The sequence below is a fragment of the Podarcis bocagei genome (genome assembly GCF_964188305.1).
Source record: "Podarcis bocagei genome assembly, chromosome: Z".
Lineage (NCBI taxonomy): Eukaryota > Metazoa > Chordata > Lepidosauria > Squamata > Lacertidae > Podarcis > Podarcis bocagei.
This window is the reverse complement of record NC_138140.1, coordinates 31,852,510-31,875,240: the sequence shown is the minus strand read 5'-3', so window position 1 is coordinate 31,875,240 and position 22,731 is coordinate 31,852,510. Positions and strand designations below refer to the sequence as shown.

The following is a 22,731-nucleotide window of genomic DNA, read 5'->3' as shown; positions in this document are numbered from 1 at the left end:
GCATTTGTATAAATCTATTCCCCCTCCCCCTCTGAGTCTTTTCTGACCCAGAAAGATTATCACAGAGCAAGCAACGGCGAAGGAAACTCCAGCCTTTGTTAGAGATTGTCACTGTTTGCTAAAAATACTCTAGTAAGAGCCAGTGTCTCATTTCAGAGACAATAAAACAGCACTCCTTCCTCAGGTATACAACCTGCCTGATTTGAGACTTTAAACAACAGCCGAGTTAATATAGTAAGGCAGAAAACACACAGCTGTGCAGGAAACCTTAAGCTACCAAGATCTAGAAAATAATTCTGTTGTGTGTTTTTTAAATGGTGCTCTGGCATGAGCAGGTGCAGAGTCATCTCGGAAGGAGGGAGGGCCAAAGGTTTGGTCACTGTGATGCAGGTCACACCCACATTTAAAGCACATGACTTTCCCCAAAGAATCCTGGAAAATGTAGTTGACCTCTCACAGAGCTACAATTCTCAGCACCTTTTAAAAAACAAACTGATGCAACCTCAGCCTAACCAAGCTCACAGACCCCTCTGGAGGATAAAATGCGAAGAGATAGCTCCATATATGCTGAGCTGAGCTCATCAGAGAAAGGGTGGGATGCAAACATGACAGTTTATAAGGCCCCCAGTGGGCTACCACATGAATCTGTCTTGAGCCTTAAGATGAGCATCACAGGCCCCACTCTCTGGCTCTTCATTAGCAAATATTCAATTGGTAAATATGAGGAACATGGATGCCTTGGTGGTGGTACCACATTTGTGGAACTTTCTCCTCAGGAAGATGTGACAAGCCGAAAGGGTATATATACATATGTATACACATATATACATATACATATACAATAGTCATCTCAGGTCCATCTTCTTGGCTCATCCCATCTCGTTGGCACAAACCAATCCACAAAAATCAAATGTACGTTAAGGAATCTTACGTGATAAAGTGGGACAGTGTTGCTCTCAGCTAAGGAGAAATTCAAGGCATCTTGCTGTCCGGATTCAAGCCGTACATTTATAGAAGAGGTCAACATGGATGGGCTTATGGGATAGTTGGGGCTGCCACTGTTCTTGCCCTTTTTCCTTGACCTGCGACCTGTATCCCGCTTGTTGTCCTTCTGAGTCAATGGCTCTTCCTGGATCACCAATATTTTGTCATCACTCAGGTATCGCAGAAGTGAATTCTCAGAGTCTGTTATGGGGTGAAGGAGAAAAAACGAGGAAGAACAAGCTAAAGAAGGTAGCAAGCTTCGGTTCAATGCTGATGGAAACTTTTGTGACCAGGAATGGGGTGGGGATACATAAAGAGAAGCCCCAAGCAGCTTCTTTCTTGATGCCTTTAACGTGACATTTTCAGGGGAACCCACAAGCCACAATGGTTCGCACAACTGCATGTCATTTTTAGACCTGAATTTTTTTTTAAGATGCACAAACACACACACAAAGAGGAAACGAAACACAGCTATTCTATCAGCTCTTCCCAGTCTATTGATCCAAAGAGCCTTCTTTCCCAGAAACAAAAACAATCCTTTTAAAATTACTGTTCTTTGGCACAACAAACCACAGCTCTGTATGGCATGATAACTACAAAATGCACATTCCTTTTGTCCTTTTCCCTGGGGAAATAAACGGAGACATTGTCTCTTTGTTCTTGCATTTATTACACGGGTCCTCCGAAACCACGTCCAAAAAGTCTACAAAATAGAATCACTGCATAGTTTGAACAGAAGTGAAATTCTGAGGTGAATTTAGAGCAGGAGCAGATAATCTGCGGCCCTCCAGATGTTGCTAACAGCGGGCCCCATCAGTTCCCAGCCAGCATGGTCAATGATCAGGGATGATGGCAGTTCTAGTCCAACAATGTCTGGTGTGTCACAGGTTTCCCAACCCTGATTTAGAGGCTCTTGCTTGGGTGAAATGTCTGAGGACTTTTGAAGGAAGCAAATGAACTAGATTAGCAAAGGTCATATATATAAACCCGTAACCATGTGCATACCCCTAAACTGTCCCAGAAAAACCAGGACATCCCATTTTTTCTATAAGAGCACAGTGGCCATTCTGGGCACTGTGATCTTGTGCAATTTTGCACTGCGATCTTGCCCCTATAAATCTTGCACTTTTTCAGAGCTGTGATCTCTTGCAAGTCATGTGACTCACATGGGAGTGTGGCCCCGGAAGATGGCAACCCAGTTTTTCGTTGTAACATGTTGGAGGGTATGCATGTGTGCTTATGTGTGTATACACAAACCCCAGAATAATGTTTTTGTAGTTGTAACAGTATTTCCTGCTCTTTACCAGCATGGCCCATGGTGGGTTTCAGCACTGTAACGTTCAGAATCAAGAACGGTTTAAACAAATAACAGTCACGGCAATAGGTTGGATCCTGAAAATCTATATTTCAAGTGCTTGCACTTGTGCATTCACTCACCTCGGCTACCCCTCTTGAACATATTTGGCTCTTTTGATTCTCCTATCCAGCTGTATTCTGTAGGCATAGAAACTGGCCTCAGATCACCTGGGGGAAAAGTGCAAAGGGAAGCCAATCAACATTCTGGAATTCATTAAAAGAAGAATTAGTTAGCACTAGAAAGGCACCGTGCATGTGGAGTTGGCAGGAAAATCTTAGCAATTTGACGCAGTTGATGGTACCTGGTTCTAGTCTCTGGAATGTAATGGAATTGTAAAATAGCAAGTAGCCAGTGGTTCGCCTGTTCGCTCCCCTAATCAGAAGGCAAGGCCTGCAGGGAAAAATAAGTTCTCACTTCCTCTGTAGGACAAATATGGTGAATCTGTGGCCTTCCAAGTGGTGTTGCACTCCATCTCCCATCAGCCCCAGTCAGCACAGCCAGTGTTCAGAAATAGCAGCAGTGGTAGTTCAACAACAACTGGAAGGCCGCAGGTTCTCTATTCTTGCTTTAGAATGGGAATATGGCCCAATCTTCAATATCATTTAAAGCAGTATTGCACTACTTTAAAACAGGATGTTTTAACAGTCAATCCTTCTCAAGGAACTCTGGGAATTGGAGCGTTCTGAAGGGAACAAGGGTGTCTCCTAACAAGTCTTGGTACCCCTAACTAACTACAGCTCCCTGGATTCTTGGGGAGTGCACGACTGTTTAAAGTGGCATATCCTATATTATCTCTGTTTTGCTTGTTCCTGCGTTCCTTAAAAGCAACATGTAAAGCAAAATATCAGGGGTGATAGAAGCTGACTTTAGGCTGAACCTCAATCCAGTTTCATTCACGTCATGTGTTATTCTTTTAATTTTTGAACTAAAAAACCCCCGTTGTTGTTGTTGTTGTTACTATTACTATTATTATTTTCCTCATTTAATTTCAAGAAGAAAACCCAAGGCAGTTCACAGAAAAATAAAAACCAATGGCAGAAAAAAGATAAAACAAATTATCAAAATACAGTAACCTGCAATTAAAATGTGTAGTACAATAACTACATTAAAACACCCATAGGTAAAATAAATAATAAATAACCACAACAGTTAAAACAGCAATCAAAGCAGAGTATTCAATCAAGGAGATTGGAGAAATGTTCATCTGAACAGGTGTGTCTTCAATAAATGATGGAATGCCAATATCCAGTGGGGACACCTGTATTTAATCAAGGGGAGCATTCCACAATTTTGGTGGTAATGGTGAAAAAGCCCACCCTTGCGTTACCATGAGCTGATAACCATCAAGCTCTATTGCAAAACTAACCAGGTTCCATTTGTCGAACTTAATGCTGTTACTGGGCAGCGGAGGGATAGACAGTCTTTTGGGTAATCTGGTCCAGAGTTATTGAGAACTCTGTAAGTAAGCGACAGGATATCGTTCAGCCTCCAGATCAGCTGCAACGGAAGCCTCACATTACAATAGTCTAACAATGAGGTCACCAACGCACGTTTCAAAGTGGCCAATTATACTTGTCCTATTCTGTCCTATGCCTAACCACTAGGTTAAGAAACAGGCCAACCTTTCTCTGAAGAATCATGGACTCTCCTCCATTGTGATGCTGGATGCTGTAGAATGATCTCCAAGACTATATCTAAGTTGATTTGAAACATAGATCTAAAATTGATGTTTTATTCATACAAAACTTTCAAGTGTGCCCTGTCATCACACTGGCTGTGTATTTCAACACTTTTAATTCTCAACCGATAAAGCAAAGGGAAGCTGGAGAAGTGGCAGCATTAAGGGAGAAGCAGTTCTGTAAAACTGGCTATGTGGGATCATATTTCTGACATTGTCAGTGCACATTATCATCAACACATAAAAACCACCCTCCAGTTCATGAGTCAACTCTCATCTGAAACACACAGCCGACACACACACACACACACACACACACACACACACACACACACAAACACACCACCTTAGCAAATGTCAGCCTGGCTCTGGTTTTGTGGCTTGTTCGCTTGAGACACTCGGGTTATTTTCTGAAACATTAGACATTGACCAATCTTCCAGCTCCCAAAATAAACCCAGAGCTGGAGGGAAAAAAAATACTGAACAAAATCAAGAATTTCTTTTCTCTTTTCTTCCACTCCAATAGCTCATTTCCTCAATTTTGCGCTCTCTCTCTCTCTCTCTGTGTATAAGAAGAAAGCAACACACACATACACACCAACAAAGATTCAATGCGCAGCTACACAGATGGATAAATGAAGCTTGCTGTTTACTGATTTGTGACACATATTCACCGATTCTTCCGCCTGCTAAATGAGATGCCATTAATTCAGAATGTCATTACATGCTTTGAAGAGGCCAGGTTGCACCCCACTCCCCGATTACAATCTTGCAGAATATGATGAAAGCAATTAGGTTTTTATTTATCTTGTTGCCTTATTACTATGAACTTTGCAATAATCAGTTATATATTAGAACAGAGAGGCGGCGGCAGCCGGGGGGGGGGGGAGATGGGGGAAGCACAAGACTCAGAAGCATACCATCTGCATTCCAGAATCTTCATATCACTAAATGTACAATGTGGTTTGTGTACTTGGAGCTAGACCATAGCTCAATAGTTGAATGCAGAAGGTCTTAGCTTCAGCCTTCAGCATCTTCAAGGGCCAGGGAAAGACTCCTGGTTGAAACCCTGGCAAGCCCACTGCCAATTTGTGCAGACCATACTCAATTAGATGGACCAATGCTCTGACTCAATATAGGACAGCTTTTTATGGTCCTACCTACCTGCATATAGCTGTGCTTCATTTGTTCCAAAAGATCAACATATCAGCTTTCCCTTTTCAAATACCAAACCCTCTCCCACCTGCTACCTGCAAGCATTTTACAGAGAAATGTGTATGCCCTTCATACCGTATATGTTAAAAATCCCCATTATCTTAGCAGATAATCTTTGTTCCTGAACTGTGGTATCACATGCCCAGAACTATTGTTTACAAGGCACACGCAAAATTCTCACAAGAGCAGAATTTTCAGAATTGTTATTTGATGTGTTCAACCTGGTGATAGTGACATATGAGTGCTCCCTGGCTCGTAATAGATTCAGGTTTTCTGAGCTTTCTAAGAGGTGTCTAGGGAAAAGTTTGAGTCATTCTAAATAGGTTTTCTTCCTCCGAACCCTAAAACACAAAGCAAATATGGGGAGTTCAACCAAATTTCCTTGCTACTTGAGCAAACCTACTCTTGTAGGTGAGGAGAAAACCTATGCTCAAGAGCAGGACTGGGAAACTCGGGCGCATGTGCTAAATGTGGCCCCTGGTCTTCTCTTTCTGGCCCTTGGGACTCTCCCAAAGCTAAGCCTCCTTCTCAGGCCACACCCCTCACTGGTCTTACTTCACATTATCCAGTTCTTTTGCCTGATGGGAATGTATCCTTGAACTGTAATGATGCCTCTTGCTTGGATGGAGAAATGCAAGTGTAGAAACATCTTGTTGTGCATGGCTGGACCATAGCCTACTAGAATCACATCTGCTGCCCCACCCACTACTACACACCCATTGAGCCCACCCTATCACTGGTTCCCCACACCCCTTTGCAAAGGTAACTTTGCTTGAGAGAAGGACGAGAAGTGCTGGAGAGATCTACCAGCAACTATTAGCCACAAATAGCTAAATAGGACTTCCAGGTTCAGAAGCAGTATGTCATGGAATACTAATTGTCGGCAGTGACACACCAGGGAAGAGGGCTGTTGCCTTCCTGGGGAAGTGCCCTAGCTCAGCTTTGCATGCAGATGGTCCCAGGTTCAATCCCTGGCATCTCCAGGTAGGGCTGAGAGAGATGCTGCCAGTCAGTGTAGACAGTACTAAGTTAGATGAACCAGAGGTCTGACACAACATGAGACAACTTCTTATGTTCCTGCCTTCTTATGTTCTTGCTAGAAGAACATGGGAGACAGGAATGGATCAGTTTATTTATGGTTGATCCACATTTTGCCTGTGTTCACTCATAATTCAGTCCTGTCTTGTTTACATCCCAATCAACGGATTAGTTCTGGAGGTGCAGATCAGGTCAGTTTGCACTGGGGTGCATAGAAACTGAAGTGACCAGCCATCCCTAGGAAGAAGTAGGATGATGTACAGGATGGACCTTTGACTCTTTGGAGTGCACTTATGAAGATGGATGCATAAATCAACTGAAAGAGAGAGACTAGGGTTAATGTCCAATGTAAATCATACTCTCTGGAATCAATGGGCATAACCTGTTCATTCAGTGGAATTTGCTGCCAAGGAGTGTGGTGGAGTCTCCTTCTTTGGAGGTCTTTAAGCAGAGGCTTGACAACCATATGTCAGGAGTGCTCTGATGGTGTTTCCTGCTTGGCAGGGGGTTGGACTCGATGGCCCTTGTGGTCTATTCCAACTCTATGATTCTATGATTCATTCCTTTGAGTCTATTCTGAGCTGGGCTTAGTTGGACACAACCCCAAACATGCACCAGCTCATTAGCAACTTTCTCCACTAGCTCTAAAAAAGGTAAAGGGATCCCTGACCATTAGGTCCAGTCATGACCGAGTCTGGGGTTGCAGCGCTCATCTCACTTTACTGGCCAAGGGAGCCAGCGTACAGCTTCTGGGTCATGTGCCTGGCATGACTAAGCTGCTTCTAGCGAACCAGAGCAGCACACGGAAATGCCGTTTACCTTCCCGCCAGAGCGCTTCCTATTTATCTACTTGCACTTTGACGTGCTTTCGAACTGCTAGGTGGGCAGAAGCTGGGACCGAGCAATGGGAGCTCACCCCGTCGCGGGGATTCAAACCACTGACCTTCTGATCAGCAAGTCCTAGGCTCTGTGATTTAACCCACAGCGCCGCCAATGCAATTTGCCTATACCTGAAATAGCCTCCTACTTGATCTATACTTTTGCTAGCACTTTTGTTACTGAATTAAAAAATCAAGTTGGGAGGGGAGTGGGGAGGATCGGATCATGGATCTGCCAAAATAAACAAATGAAATAGAAATATCAGTTCAAAGAATGACATCATCTGCAATAGGCTGTTTCCTACAAAGCAATATTTCATCAATTACATACTTCCTTTTCCTTTCTTCTCCAACCACCTTTGCTTTGTTATTGTCTCAAGTTACCCCATCTGCACCCCAGGAGACTGCAGGTTGTTTACAGCAACCTCTCTCTCTCTCAATCACTCTCTCTCCTGCTCTGAGCTACCTGTCTGCAAAGCACCTTTATATGGCACAATATATTAGAATGACAGGAGAACACCTCTTAATTTGGCAGAACATAAAACACAGCTCTGCACCTTTCCCCCTTGTGCGCCTAGGTCACCCCATGTTCCCATAGCCCAACAGCTATGCCTAAAGTGTTCAAGATGGACGTAAAAACACTCAGGGTCAAGGGTTAAAATTAGGACTGAACAAATGGACACTTTGTTTGCAGCTTTGGGGAGAAACCATCTCATTTCAGGGATGTAGCAAATTTCAAAAATGGGGCTGTAAAGCTCACCTTTGTTCTTCTAGGCTCTTCCTAGGCTTATGGCTGCTTTGTTTATTTCCTCAAAATACCTCCAATGATGCTACAGCTTGACATTGTTCCACTCTGAGTGGCATTCTGGGGCAAAAAAATATGGTAGCTTCTGTAAATTTTGCCCCCAACCCTGAAATCTGAAAATGGGGAGGCAGTTTCTCTGCTCCAAAATTCGGGCTAAATCTGTTGGTATTATTATTATTATTATTATTATTATTATTATTATTATTATTATTATTATGATGGAAAGGGTCCTACTACTGTTAATTATAATTATATCCCACCTTTCCTTCAAGGACCCCAAGGAGACATATATGGTACTCCCTTTCTCCATTTTATCCTCACACCAACCGTCTGGTGAGGCTGAGATATAATAACCTTCATCAAGGACATGCAGTGAGCTTCTTGGTTGAGTAGGGATTTGAACCCTGGTTTCCAACAACCTAGTCCCTCATTCTAACCATTACACTACACTGGTTCCCACTTGAGAAGTTATGGATCCAGAACTGGGGAAACCCAGCCAGATGGACAGGAAAGGAGGAGGGAATGGCTCCATCTGAGAGAGATTTTCTGCAGGCATTGGCTTTTCCACCTGCCTTGCCCAACCCTCCAGCCCTCTTTGACTTTGACTTTGAGAACAGCAGAAGCAGGTGGGAAGAAAGGAGTTCAGGGATATTTTTGAAAATTAATTTTATAACTTGTGTGTCCTTGTTTCTTAATTTGATCCTTTTACATTGTTTTGTATGTTTTGTGGTATTTTATGCATTGTGATTTGCTGTTATATTTACTGATTGTAGATTAGTAATTCTTTATTGTAATTGATAAGTGTAAACTGTTTAATTATTATTTGCTGATGTTTAATTTTACTGTTTACTATTGGATTCTAACGGATTATTGAATATTGGTTTATTTGATATTAGTTGTTTATTTTAAACTTATTGTGACTTTTATATTGGATCAGATTGTTACTATTAATGTATTATTATTATTATCATTATTATTTGTGTTAGAAGCCACCGAGTGGCTGGGGCAACCCAGCCAAATGTGCAGGGAATAATGATGATAATGATGATAATAATAATAATAATAATAATAATAGTAATAATAATAATAATAATAATAATAATAATAATAATAATAATAAATAATTTTCTATACTGCCCTTCATCCAGGACCAGAGGTGGTTTACAATATAAAAATACAAAAAATGCACATCATAGTAAGAAACAAACCACTCCCACCCTGCATTTAAAATGCCATAAATTGTTTAATTAGCCAATGGCCTGAGAGAAGATGAATGTTTTTGCCTGGTGCTTAAAGATATGGTACCCAAACCAATGTGAAATTGACTGTCATGACACTTCCTCCTTGGCCTTCAGACCCTAGACATGTCCACTCTCCAAATCTTCCCTGCCAGTAGGTCACAGCTCCTATTTCCCAAGGTCTATGTGAAGATTTCATCCTGACCTAATTCCCTGCTGAAACTTATTCACTTACACAACATCCTATTGCCATTAGAACATCCATGAACACTCTATGCTGTTATAGAAGCTCAAGCAATGACTGCATGTTGCTTACCAAAAGTTTTCGGGCATGCAGGTGCCTATGAAACATTATTAAAACGATGTGGTTGGGCTGCAGCAGAAACACATTGCATTAATGTTATAGGTGAAATGACCCTGCAATTTTTAAGAAAGCAGCTTTCATCTGCTAATATATTTTCCTTCAAAGAGATGCCGCAGACCAAATGTGAAGATCAGGAGAAAATCCAAATGCTACTGGAACCCAGCTCTAGTATAATGTAGCTGGTGTCTTAGCTAGAAGTCATTGTTCACTCAGACTTTATGAAAGCAAGCCAAATCCACCTTATTGGCTCACTTTCTTTTTTTTTAAAGGCAAAGCCATTCCATCTTCACTTTGATCCTACTATTAAGGCAAAATGCCAACGAGATTTTTGTGGCTCAGGGAAAAAGCAGAGAATGAAGATGGTAGTTGTATTAAGTCCTACTTAAGTTCTGCTCTCCAGTGTCAATCGAATAACACACCTCAGCCAAGTGCTGATTTGTACGCAATAAGGAGAGAAAATCACCCACATGTAATAAAACTCCTTTACGGATTCATATTTCCCTCCAGTTAGGGTTTCCAGCAGCCAGACTCTTAATTCCTTATCTTTTACACCTCCTCAGCCGTTCCAAACCCAACTCTGTGCTTCAAGGGCTCCTCCTAAGTTGTGGCCGTGACCCTGGAATACAGCAGCAACCAGAGCATTGGATCTGCAAGCACTTCCCCCAAATGTTTTGTATATTGTATTGTATTGCATTGTTTTTGTATGTTTGCATTGTTGTATGTTATTTTCAACAATAAACACATTTCTAAGTTCCCCCCTAACAAATGCAGTTTTATGTACATTTTTTGCTTGGAGAATTGCATGACAAAATTAGGAAAAAGTGTGACTGTATTTTGATCTGCATATTGTTTTGGGAAGAGCAAATTAGGTAGGTTCTCATTAAAATGCAAACTGAATCAAATTTCTCCCTAATACCTAGGCATGTGATAATTTCTATGTGTTTCCACATATGCACAAAACCTCCTCCTTTCCATCTTAAGAAGGCAGGAGCTTTTCATGTTGTCAGCGATATCCTTCCTCTCAACAATCCTCTTTCTGGTTTTTTTTGTTTTGTTTTGTTTTGTTTGTTTCATTAAGCCTTCAGCCTTCAGAAGCGTTCTGGAGAATTCAACAGTTTGGTCACCACTTTTTGATGTAGTTAATCAGTCCTAAGAAAAGTATTGCACTTGCTGTTGTTACTATTCTCTAACAGAGCAACGTGGTTCTCGATGGGTAACTATGAGAATGCATTGCAGCTAAGGATGGGGCAGAAAATCAGTTCAGGTTGCATATAAAGGTGGGCCAAGTTCATCTGCACTTTCAGAAAGAATGTGTGAACTGAAGCACAACCATCTTTCAAGATTCACAATGAATGTGAACAAAAATGCACATATTAGTGAAAATAAGATACAAAAATTCACATCAGTAGGCAAAACTGAATACAGAATGTGCACATTAGGATAGATTTGCACAAAAATTCTGATGCATTTTCATGAGGACTTTTTAATATCTTCTTTAAAATCACAAACTGATGTGGAAATGTGAAGAGCTGAACTTAAGATTGGAAAAAATGAGTAATAGAACTGAGGAACTAAGCGATTCCCCATCCCTTGTTTTGCTAACCAACATGAGATTTTGTGTCACTTTGAAAAGTATTACATTTGTTGCGACTTAAACTGATGTCATGGCCTCTTCCCCTCCACTCCCAAGAGCTTATAAATCAATCAACTTGTTCATCTTTAGGGTTGCATAGTACTCCACGCAGTTCCTCTGTGTTTTGCAGAAGCTTTGAAGGAGCCATGGAAAGATATGTTTGCCCGCTAAAAGGAATCAAGAAAGCATAAGTCGATAGTCCACAAGATTTTTATGAATGCATCCATCTCACTAAAATGTATCAAATGCATCAAATCTCAAAACTCAACCTTCATACTTTCCTTATGATGCCTATGGAGCTATCTATTTAATGTGTTAGAAAAAGACCAGGGAGATTGCCGGGGGGCAAGGGGAAGCCTTAAAACAGCTACCAGAATCCGTGCTATAAATTCTAGAAATGACTGTCATGTCTAATCCTTTTGGGAGCAACCAAGACTTTGGAAATTCTCATTTCAAAGGATGCAGAGAAAAGACAGTTCAAATTTCAAAGAACTGTTTTTCAAAAGTAAGAAAGAAGAAGCTATTCTACACTATGTGACAGATATCCACTCTTCACTGCAATCTCTGCATCCAGCTTCCTGGCTAATATGTCTTCTTTCCCAGCAGAACCTCTCCTGGTGTTGCTTCAGAGGACTTTCATTTCCTTTGCACCTGACTTTTAAAACCCCACTTTGGACATGACCTAGTTACAAGTCCTTTTAAACATCTGCCAAAGGAGAAACCACAGATGTTCTACTCAGGGGCATAGAGAGACATATTTCTGTTTCCTTGTCTTCTTTTTTTACTTATTCATCATATTTCAAGCCTGTTGTTCCTGCATGGAGCTCAGGGGAAATGTATGTAAGATTTCCCCTCACTGATACCCTAATGGAGGTAGGCTAGGCTGAGTGAGGCAGGTACTGTACAGGATTTCAGACCGCAGCTTTTTTCCACTCCTACGTGGAGATACCAAAATTGAATCTAGGACCTTTTTCATGCAAAGACATGTGGTCAGACAATGAGCTATGGACTTGAGCTCAAACTAAGGACTGATTTGATCCCAGCTGAAGTCAGACAGATGCCACTGGGAAACTGATATGCAAGACATGATAGAGATGCCCATTCCTTCCTTACCTCTTAGCAGTATGCTGCATTTAAACACTGAGGCTGCATTTAGCTATCATACCTGACAGGCATTGATAGATGTGCCCCCCCTTGAGTTTGAGCTACTTAAATGAATCATTGCAAGGGAGCCACTACAGCACTGGAACAGAAACTGTTCTGTGCACTGTACAAGTTCCAACAGGTCACCTGGTGCGTCAACAAGACATCAATCTCTCAGAATCCGATTTATTGTCATTTCTTTCGACAGCCATGCAAAAAGTAAAGACTGGGAGCAAAAGCTAATGAGTTTCCAGGCCAGCACTTCTTGGCAATCGATTACCAATCAGCTTCAGAACCTGTCCAAGTGAAACAGGGAGAGCAAACCTCTTTGCAATCATATAAGCAATGTTTATTAATGCTTGCACAAGTTGGACACCTGTGTCTGAAAAGGAAACAATGGCTGTCCTCTCCCATTCCTCATCCTCTTCTCAAATGGAAGAGATTCCCACAACTGGAATCATGATATTAGTGAAACATCTAAGGGCTCATCACTTGCGCAAAGCTATTGGAGAGCTTAGGGTGGTGCCTTATACCAGGCCAGGTTATTTGGCCACCTATTTGGTCATTATCAGTGGTGGCCGGTGACCACTGGGCAGGGAGTCTAACCATGGGTAGCACCAGAGCCAGAGCCAGAGCCAAGCAAAGCTGACTCATTCTGGATTTGCCCCCATCCTTCTCCTTGCTGAGTTTTGAAAGGCTGCACTGCGACCGAGGAGGAGGAGGAAGGTGACAGGCAGTGCCATCCTCTGGACTGGACTGGTTGTAGGGGCTGGCTGAGGACAGACTGTGGTTGGTGGGGCAGTGACCCATTTGCCCTAATGGACAAACCTTCTCTGGGCAGTATTGCCCAGTAACCAGATGTCATGGCTGTGTGCTGAAACCCAGATTTGGGGTGTGGGTCACCCTTAGGAAACCACCATTTTCCATCATGGCCATTCAGAATAAGGTCACAGTTTCCCAGCTGAACTTAGGCTGTGGAGTGGCCTACCATTGTATGAAATAACAACAAGAAAACAAAAGGAAAGTGTACCATGTGTGGGTGTCTTTTCTCTTCGTCGCACCCCCGTCGCTCTCCCTCTTTCATATTCAGAGCTTACTGGGTGGCCCTCGCCTTCGATTAACGTGTAATACTTCCCACTTTCGTGCTCCAAAAAGTAGCTGGGAGACTCAGAACCCTTCATCCCAGACTTTCCACCGCCATACTTGCTGACATCATCACAAGACACCATTCCAAGATCATCTCTGTAGGGGAAGAAATGAGCAAAACAGCAAATCGGAGGAGCATCAGTAATGAAAAGCTGCGGAGAGATAACCTATGCTTTCCCATCCAGTACAAAGAATAAGCATGCCATATATTGCTGCACTATTATTATAGATCGTATCCTGCTCTGCCCCAGAAAGCACATGTGGGGCTCTCATTGGTCTCCTATTTAGTCCTAAAATAATCAACAAAGAGGGGTGCAAAGTCAATGACTGGTGCTTGAAAATACAAGTCTGATCATTTCTACTTAGAGGAAGCAATGACTTTTCTGTGCAAGTGCCTTTGAGACATCCAGTGGTGGGGAGGGAGTCCTGTGGGTTAGCTGCTCCAGGCTGCGGTTGGCTTGATGCTGTATTTTGGATTTTGCTTAAAAAATAGGGGGTAGGATTGAGAGGGCAGGGGCAGTGCTTGCAGACCCCTGAAAGCATTGGAAGTATATTTATTTATTTATTTATTTATTTATTTATTTATTTATTTATTTATTAACTTTGGATTTCTGTGCAGATTTTTAGGAGCACAGAAAGCTGTCTTTAACTAGTTCAGCCATCTAGTTCAGTGTTGTGTACAACACCGCAGTTGGTAGAGCATGAGACTCTTAATCTCAGGCTGGTGGCTTCGAGCCCCACGTTAGGTGAAAGACTCCTGCATTGCAGGAGATTAGATTCAATGAGCCTTGCGGTCCCTTCTAACTCTACAATTCTATGATTCTATGAAATAGCAACAGGTTTCCAGGTTTCCATGCAGGATCAATCCTCAGCACAACAGAGATTGAACCTGGGATGTTCAGTGCTAAAGCATCTGCTCTGCATACCAAGCTACAGCCCTTCCCTCGTTTTAAGGGTTTCCCCTTTTAAATTTGCATGCACACAGGATGGTCCTGGTCTAACACTCAAACCATTAAGCCACACTATCCCTTCACATGATAGCAAGCCTTCTCTGTCCTAAGACAGATTGGATGATACACTTATCTGTTCTCTCCTTACATGTATCAGGGAGTGGGGAGGCCCCTTCACTTGCCTCCCATCAAGCACACTCTCTTATGGCCAATGCTAGTAGACTCGTACATTTGGATTCACATTCAAACATGAGTGCGGAACCCGTGGCTCTCCAGATATTACCAGCTCCTATCAACCCCAACCACTGGTCATGCTGGCTGGGATGCATGGGAGCCGGAGTCCAACTACATCTGGAGGAATGCACTCCCTGAAATTGGGCAGATATGCATGCATCCATATCGTGGGGTCGAATTGCAGATTCCATGTGGGATATTGATTGTGTGGTCTGGACATATGCCCACTGATTTTAAACATGCATGCCTTAGTTATGCCCGCACTTGAATGTTCAGTGGCATCAGAGACAGGACAGGAGCGCAGGGTTTTCTCATTCTCTACCATGCACAGGAGAGTGACAGGGTAAGAGTATTCTCTGCTCCAATGCACTAATTGCTGTGACCTTTTTTTTGCATTTGAATTAATGGCTCTACGTGTGCGCACGAGTGCACTTGCAAGGGAGAAAGCCTGATAGAAAGAGAGACTCTTTCTGTTCTCTAGCCTGCAATTACGGCTATGCAAAGCCAGGATGCAAAACCAGTCAAAGGGCAAGGGATACCTGGGGCCATAGAGTCCTGACATAGGGGAGAGGATGAAAACATCTTGGAGAGTCGAGCTGTCCATTTTTGAGCCCATGCCCATCGTGCTGGTTGGTGTTGTGCAACTGCTAGTTGGGCTGGTAGGAATAACAGGCTGGAGAGAGAGAGAGAGCACACAATGAATACTCTAGCCAGTTCTACCCTTTTTTATTCTTTTTTGCCAATGCAACAAAACTGGAATATTCACTGCCCCAGCAGGAACCAGCAACTTATTGGAATCTCTCTCCTAAATTGGCTGCAACAAGAATTTCTCCCCAAGAGATATTTGCAGAAATTACTCTATTTAGTAGAAGCATTGGAAGCTCCAAGAAGATGGCACAATAGCAAAGGCCACTCTTTCGCTTTCCACCCCACCACAATAATCTCCCATGCTTTTTAATTTTTTAAAAAATAACACCTTACTGATGGTAGTAAATTGCTGGTAACATGGATAACGTTCAAGATTCAATCCAGGTCATCTCCCATTATGGAATCTCAAGGAGCAAATCAAATCAAACAACGACTTACCTATTGCATTTTGACCCTGAGCACAGATGCCCCTGCACCAGTTCTTGACCTTGCCCCCTGATGGCAGACTCCAGTGAAGAGTACCAGCACCTTTTGCAGTGGCAAGGGGGCTTCAACTAACCAAAGGAGTTATGGAAAAGCAGTGGGGATTTAACAGGATAGAACGTAAAAGACCCAACGCGCCCTGAAGTGTGTCATGGCACCTATAAAATGTGATCTTTAAAATGTTTAAAAATATTATTTTTATTATGTGATTTTAAACTTTTATTATCAACTTTTTAATTAAAACCTCATAAAAAACAAAAGGGGGTGTGGGGAGGTGTAGGAGAAGCATTTTATAGTTTATCATGACATGCCCTATCTCCCCCTTATTTTTTCCCCTTTTATCTCCCCCTTATAATCTTTTTTTTTTTTTTTGCATATTCTGTTCCATATTTCTCCCTTCCCCAAGATTCATTCATGTATAATGCGCTGTTTTCTCTTTGATGTCATTACATTCGTATCTCACATAAGCTGTTATGTGTTCACTTGCTTTCTGCTGCTGCCTTCAAAATAAATATTTTATTTTTTAAGAAACAGATTTTATTGGAATTTAGAAAAATGGTTTACAGAAATTAATACCAAGTATATTTTTTTGTCAAAAGGAAAACACTAATCTAGATAAAAGCACAAAACACAAAAAAGGGAGGAAAGGAAAAGAGAGAAAAGAGGAGAAAGTTAGAGGAAGAGAGGAAGAAGAGAAGAAATAATGAGAGGGAGGGAAGGAAGTAAGGAAGGAAGGAAGGAAGGAAGGAAGGGAAATTCCCTTTATACGTACAAAATAAGTATTTTCTAATGTTTTTAGCCTCTTGAGTTCTGTTTGGTTACCACCCTCTTGCCTGTTAGATCAACTTAAATACATCATTTTTAGGTCAGAATAAAATCCAAAACATTTCAGAAGAGGTATATATTTTGTCAATGCAAAGTAAAAATGCACATGACTCAGAACTTCCAGGCTAATTACAAGTAGAGCACAAGTTTGAGATCAGTTCATAATTAGCTAGCTTTCATTTCTCCTTTTCACCTTATGGCTTGAACAGGGATGAGAAAAACGGCAACTGCCAGCCTTCTTAAGGGAACAGCAATATTTTTGTATTGGAAGCCCTGAGAAAATTAATTTCCCAAGGCAGGTCACAAGTTCTTACTTGGCTGTTCGTCACTATCCAGTTTTCCCACTACCCATCCAGTTTCCTCCCATGAGGAAAAGGAAGGGGTATTGTTAAGGGCTGTCCCAGGGACCACAGGCCCTGAGTCTTTTGTGATGGGCCCTAGACCTGCTGCCCATTTCCTGTTCCTTAAACTTTGCTTATAGGGCAGCTGGGTTTCAGTGCAAAGTGCAGTACTGATGAGACTCCAACTACTCACTGTCTTAATTTCTCAGAGGCACCTAGACATATAAATTCATATATGAAAATTTTATACAAATATGTATTATGGGGAAAAGTGGTGGGGGAAAGGCAGGACCCGTGCCTAAAAAATATGGGCAAGTGGAAAACTTATCAAACACATACTTTCCAGGCATAGAACAAGCAGAAGTGTTGACAAGCCATGAGTCAAAACTGCATTCAAAAATGTGTTTAGGAGAAATTCACGCTAAAATGCTGAATTAAGAATAATAATTCCAAATTGCTGTTGAAATGTGAGGAACTGAAATTAACAGTGAAAAAGTAAGAAATGGAGAGACACTAAAATTGACAGATCCATCCATCCCTACTATCAATACAGCAGGTCAGGACTCAGTCTTGGACCATTTCCTGGGCATCTAACAGCCCTTGAGGTTAGTCAGCACAGATTCGATGCTTCAGTGAGCCTGACACTGTTCTCGAGTATTTCAGAGGAACTGGTAAACAGCCACAAAGCTCCAATACAGCATGTCTAATTCATAAATACATTCCTGCCAATATGTGTATTCAGATACCACTTGCATTTGAAATATGTTGCTTTTATACTTTGCAAAAAATTAATTTAAGCCCTAGGTTAGTCAGTGTTGATGCTACAATGCTGTGCAGTAAGTCAATGAAGTAATCAACAGCTCTCAACCATAAATATTCATAAAGCTGAGGAATGAATGAGTATTTAGCAGTGCTGCAAGTAGTCGGCGGGGAGGGGGACTCTGAACAGTAACAGTAAGGAAATGAGGCCATCTCAAATATCCACATGGGTTCTGATAAGAAAGCAGACCACTCACATATGGCAAGGCCCACTGGGGGAGAACACAGCAAGGCTGGCACGACTGCCATGTGTTCTAATTAAAAGCTGGCAAAAGCGGAATAAAACAGTGTCACAGGATAACGTCCTTCTGCTGATTCGCGGAATGTTGTGGCAAAGCCAAACCGTTGATGGGAAATGCTGAGATGGGGCCAAGAGAGATCTTTCAGGGGCTTTGCTTCAGTGGCTTTTGTTACACAGATACTGAGGGCCTGTTCATACATACAGGCAGCATCACTGCTGATTGAACAAAGCATCTAATGATGGTTTCATATCTGAATTTTCCTACTGACTACAACAACAAGCATGGGTGGCGCTGTGGTCTAAACCACTGAGCCTAGGGCCTGCCGATCAGAAGCTCGGCGGTTTGAAATCCCGCGACGGGGTGAGCTCCCGTTGCTCGGTCCCTGCTCCCGCCCACCTAGCAGTTCAAAAGCACGTCAAGTGCAAGTAGATGAATAGGTACTGCTCCGGCGGGAAGGTAAACGGTGTTTCCGTGCACTGCTCTGGTTTGCCAGAAGCGGCTTAGTCATGCTGTCCACATGACCCGGAAGCTGTATGCCGGCTCCCTCGGCCAATAAAGCGAGATGAGCACCGCAACCCCAGAGTCGTCCACGACTGGACCTAATGGTCAGGGGTCCCTTTATCTTTACAACAAGCATAATGCAATCGACTAATATTCACCACGATCACTAATTATTAATTAATTAAATTATTCATTCAATTTATGTCCCACCTTTCCTCCTGACAGGGACAAGGTCCAAATGCACCCCTCCAAGCTTTTTCATTTGGCCCTTGGAACTGTCCCCAGGCCATGTCCTCTGTTCAGCCACCCACCTTCTTCTCAGGTCACACCCTTTACCAGACCTGCTTCAAACCCCCTTTTAGTGTTTTTGCATGGCTAGAATATGTTCTTGAAACAGATAACACCTCTTACTTGCATAGATGGAGGACAGAGAGTGGTTTGTGAGTTTGTGTAGAAACTAGCCTACTGTGCAAAGGTGAAGCTTACATGTGTTGCTCCACCTACCTTCCCCTTCTTGTCAAGCAGAGATGTCAAGCAATCCTGTCTCCTAAAAAGCACAAAAATTGGGCAGCACTCATTGGCTGGAGATGCCTCCAATGTTGCTGCTTTAAATCAGTCCCATGTGGCTGGTATATAACACACACCGCATTGAAATGCAAAAGAAAAATTGACGATGAGTGACAAAGCACGTCATTTAAGGAGAAAATATTCCCTACTTTTGTGAAATCTCCGAAATAAACTCTCACTCACTCATTCAGCTATTACAACCGTGATGACAATGGAAGCATCAGTCATTCAACAGAGAGCATGCCACAATACATTTTCACTCTGCAGCAACCACTTTCAGTGCAATGAAAGTGTGTGTGTGTTTTACTCCTTTCCAGATCCTTAACCACAGGGCAACAGAAAGGAGGGGTCTTGCTCTGCCACCACCGAGAAATTCTGGGTTGTTGCAAACTGAGTTTTACTCAAGAGTACACCCACTGAAATTAATGGGCCTAAATTAATCATGCCCAGTAACTTCAAAGGGTCTAATTTAAGGATGGCTAACACTGGATACCACTGGATAGGGACGCGGGTGGCGCTGTGGGGTAAACCACAGGGCCTAGGACTTGCTGATCAGAAGGTCGGCGGTTCGAATCCCTGTGATGGGGTGAGCTCCTGTTGCTCGGTCCCTGCTCCTGCCAACCTAGCAGTTCGAAAGCATGTCAAAAGTGCAAGTAGATGAATAGGTACTGCTCCGGCGGGAAGGTAAACGGCGTTTCTGTGTGCTGCTCTGGTTCACCAGAAGCGGCTTAGTCATGCTGGCCACATGCTGGCCGGCTCCCTCGGCCAATAAAGCGAGATGAGCGCCGCAACCCCAGAGTCGGCCATGACTGGACCTAATGGTCAGGGGTCCCTTTACCCTTAACACTGGATACAACCATTTATTTTAAAGGTGATTTTTGTTCCAGTGAGCAAAAAGAGCTCAGACAGGAATGTCAAGCACATGGTTCCTTTTTTTTTTAATAACATAATGCAAATCTCTAAGCAGTTCACATACAAACAAAAAACCACAACCATGTTTGTTCTATGTATGTAAACCATGTTGAAGCTTTCCAGTAAAAAGAAAGGAGGACGTGATTTTTGTTTACTGTGAAAATCTACAAAGTTTTGGCCTTTTGAACACACTCATGCATTTCGCATTCCATGTGTTCTGGCTCTTTTCAAGCCAGGGTTTTTGTATACCATCAGAGCCAGCCCTACTATTAGGAAACTACTGTGGGGTTGGAAGAAGCAGTGAGGTTTTGGACTGCATGCTTGCCCTCCAATGGTGCCCATTGGGACTGGTAGGGTGAAAAGCAGAGAGGCCAACCGTAGGTGGAACCAGTGATAACAACAGTGTCAACAAACTCTGGCTTTGACCCCATCCTCTTCCCTGCTCAGTTCTAAAAGGGCAAAGCTGAGACTAAGGAGGAGGATGAAGACAGCCAGTACCAACCCCTGAACTCTTTGTAGATAGGAAGAAAGCTGGACTTGGAAGAATCAGTTCTGAGGTTGGTGGGGCAGTGCCCCTTTTGCCCTAATGGGCTAATCTCCTCTGCTGCCCTTGGGTGCAAAGGTGGACTCTGCTCCGTTGCCTGGGCTGAAGCAAGATCCAACAGCCAGCAAAGTTGGCTTCTGTATATGGGATGGGGAGGCACCATCTTGCCTGCCTTAAGGCAGCAAAATGTATTGGGCTGGATTACTCTGAGCTGCCTGTTCCAAATCACACAGAAAGCTCCAGCAACCCCAGCAGGCGAGGAAAAAAACAACACCAGGCCAACAATAACTCATGATAGCTTCAATTGTTTTCATACTGGGAAACGAATAATACTTGTCTTCAAACTCATAATCCTCTGGAACAAAATCATGAAAGCAAGCAGGCTGTGAAATCCAAAAGGGATTTTTAAATTTCTTCTTGAAAAGTGTAGATGGGAAAAAGGCAGCAGCGGGAGGGGTGGATGAGGAGAGTGAATAGCGGTGATATGATGGAAACAGAGAGTGATTTGGCCTGATAGTATTGACTTTGCCCAAGAGATCCCAATGAATGAGTAGCGCTTTGGCTGAGGGCAGTGAGCAGAAAATGTGGTGGTTGTAATTGTGCTCTCCCTCCATTTGGAATCCCGGTAATAATAAAAAGATATGAAGGGGAAGTCATTAGATTTATGTCCTCTCCTCTCAAAGGAACAATTCTCAGAAAATGCATTGCTCTCAATTTGCAGGTCACTGCTGAGCTGGGAGAGCATAGCGGCTGCTGAGGATGGGAGCCAAGAAGTTCCACTTTCAGATACATCAGGACTGCAATCCTACACACACTTCCCTGAGAGTAAATCCCACTGCACTCAGTGCAGTTTACGTATGAGTAGAGATTTGTAGGACTGCACTGTTAAAAATCATGTTGGTGGCTGTTTAGGTAAGCCATTTGATATAAGAAGAAAGTCCCACCCATCCACTGATATTATAGATGGGCGCCAAAGCCAGAATTAGTTGGCCCTAGCTCCATATTCTGTTGTCCTTTCTGTCTTTCGCCCTACCAGTTCCAGCAGGCACCCTTCACTACTGTCCCCCAAACCCAGAAGGCTACATATGTCGAGCCATTGCTGCTATGTGTGCAATTGTTAACTGGGCCTGTTGAAGGCATCAATGTTCTCTCCCCCCTACCAGAAAGAAGAGAGGACTCTATAGTGATTTGGCCCTTCATTAAACAGTGTTTGCCAGACAGAAATGCAACACCAGGTTTGCCTTACCTGCAGGGCAAGAGGCTTCCACCTCACATTCTTCAGAAGAGCAGGAGCAGAAACCAGGGTGTTCTGAGGCCGTTTCTTCAAGGTTAAGATCACTCCGTTCGGGTCTTCACGCAATGCATTTACCAGGTTCTTTAACTGCCAGCCAACCTGGAGAAAAATCCCATAATGGAATTTTGAAAGGTTTTTTTTTTTTCCTTTTCCATTTTATCTTCCCAAAATGGTTAACGGTATTTCGTTCAGATTTCTGTATGGCGAATAAGGGATCTCTTATTATCAGCATTCCTTCTATATTTCTCTTTTATAAATAGTACTTATCATTCTTGGCAAGAAACAGACGTGGTAGCATTTCTGTTAAAACCAGTTTTGGGTTATATCCAACAAAGTTGTACTCCGAGTTAGGGTGGGGATAACTTCGAATTTAGTTTGCATTTACAGGCAAACTACCTAATTCACACCTTCTAAAGCTATACATGAACAAAAACACAAACATCTTTTTGAAATTTACACTTCTCCAAATTTTGCAAAACAGTTCTCCTGTGAAGTACATGTGCACAAAAATGTATATACTAGGGTAAAGTGTGCATTAAAAGGCATCTATGAATGAAAATACCATATAAAATGCATTATATTAAGGAACACTGTTTTGCAAAAATTATGTACAAAGGTATACACGTTAGGAGAAATATACACTAAAATTGTAATGAATTCTCATGAGGACTCCCCCAATCACAAATAATAATAACTGCAAACTGGTGTGGAAATGTGAACAATTGATCTTAACATTCAAAAAATGAGAAACCGAAATTGACAGATTTGCCCATCATTACTCAGAATAGACCAATTGAAATTAATAGACCTAAGTTAGTTGCACCCATCAATTTCTGTAGAAATTGGATGCAACCACCTGCTTCTTTCTCTTCAACTGAAAAGGTAATGATAG

General features: G+C 42.5%; 1 protein-coding gene across 3 annotated transcripts in view; it reads right to left on the bottom strand.

Moving 5' to 3' along the window:
* LOC308579257 (connector enhancer of kinase suppressor of ras 2-like) overlaps positions 1 to 22,731 on the bottom strand; it is a 314,404-nt gene that overhangs the window by 92,320 nt on the left and 199,353 nt on the right. For all 3 annotated transcript variants that reach the window (XM_081180125.1, XM_081180123.1, XM_081180124.1), the window contains exons 9-13: positions 21,792 to 21,938; positions 15,203 to 15,336; positions 13,364 to 13,575; positions 2,422 to 2,508; positions 932 to 1,185 (exon numbers count right to left, since the gene is read on the bottom strand). In XM_081180125.1, coding sequence (XP_081036251.1) covers positions 932 to 1,185; positions 2,422 to 2,508; positions 13,364 to 13,575; positions 15,203 to 15,336; positions 21,792 to 21,938 — 834 coding nt within the window. The remainder of the gene's footprint in view (positions 1 to 931; positions 1,186 to 2,421; positions 2,509 to 13,363; positions 13,576 to 15,202; positions 15,337 to 21,791; positions 21,939 to 22,731) is intronic.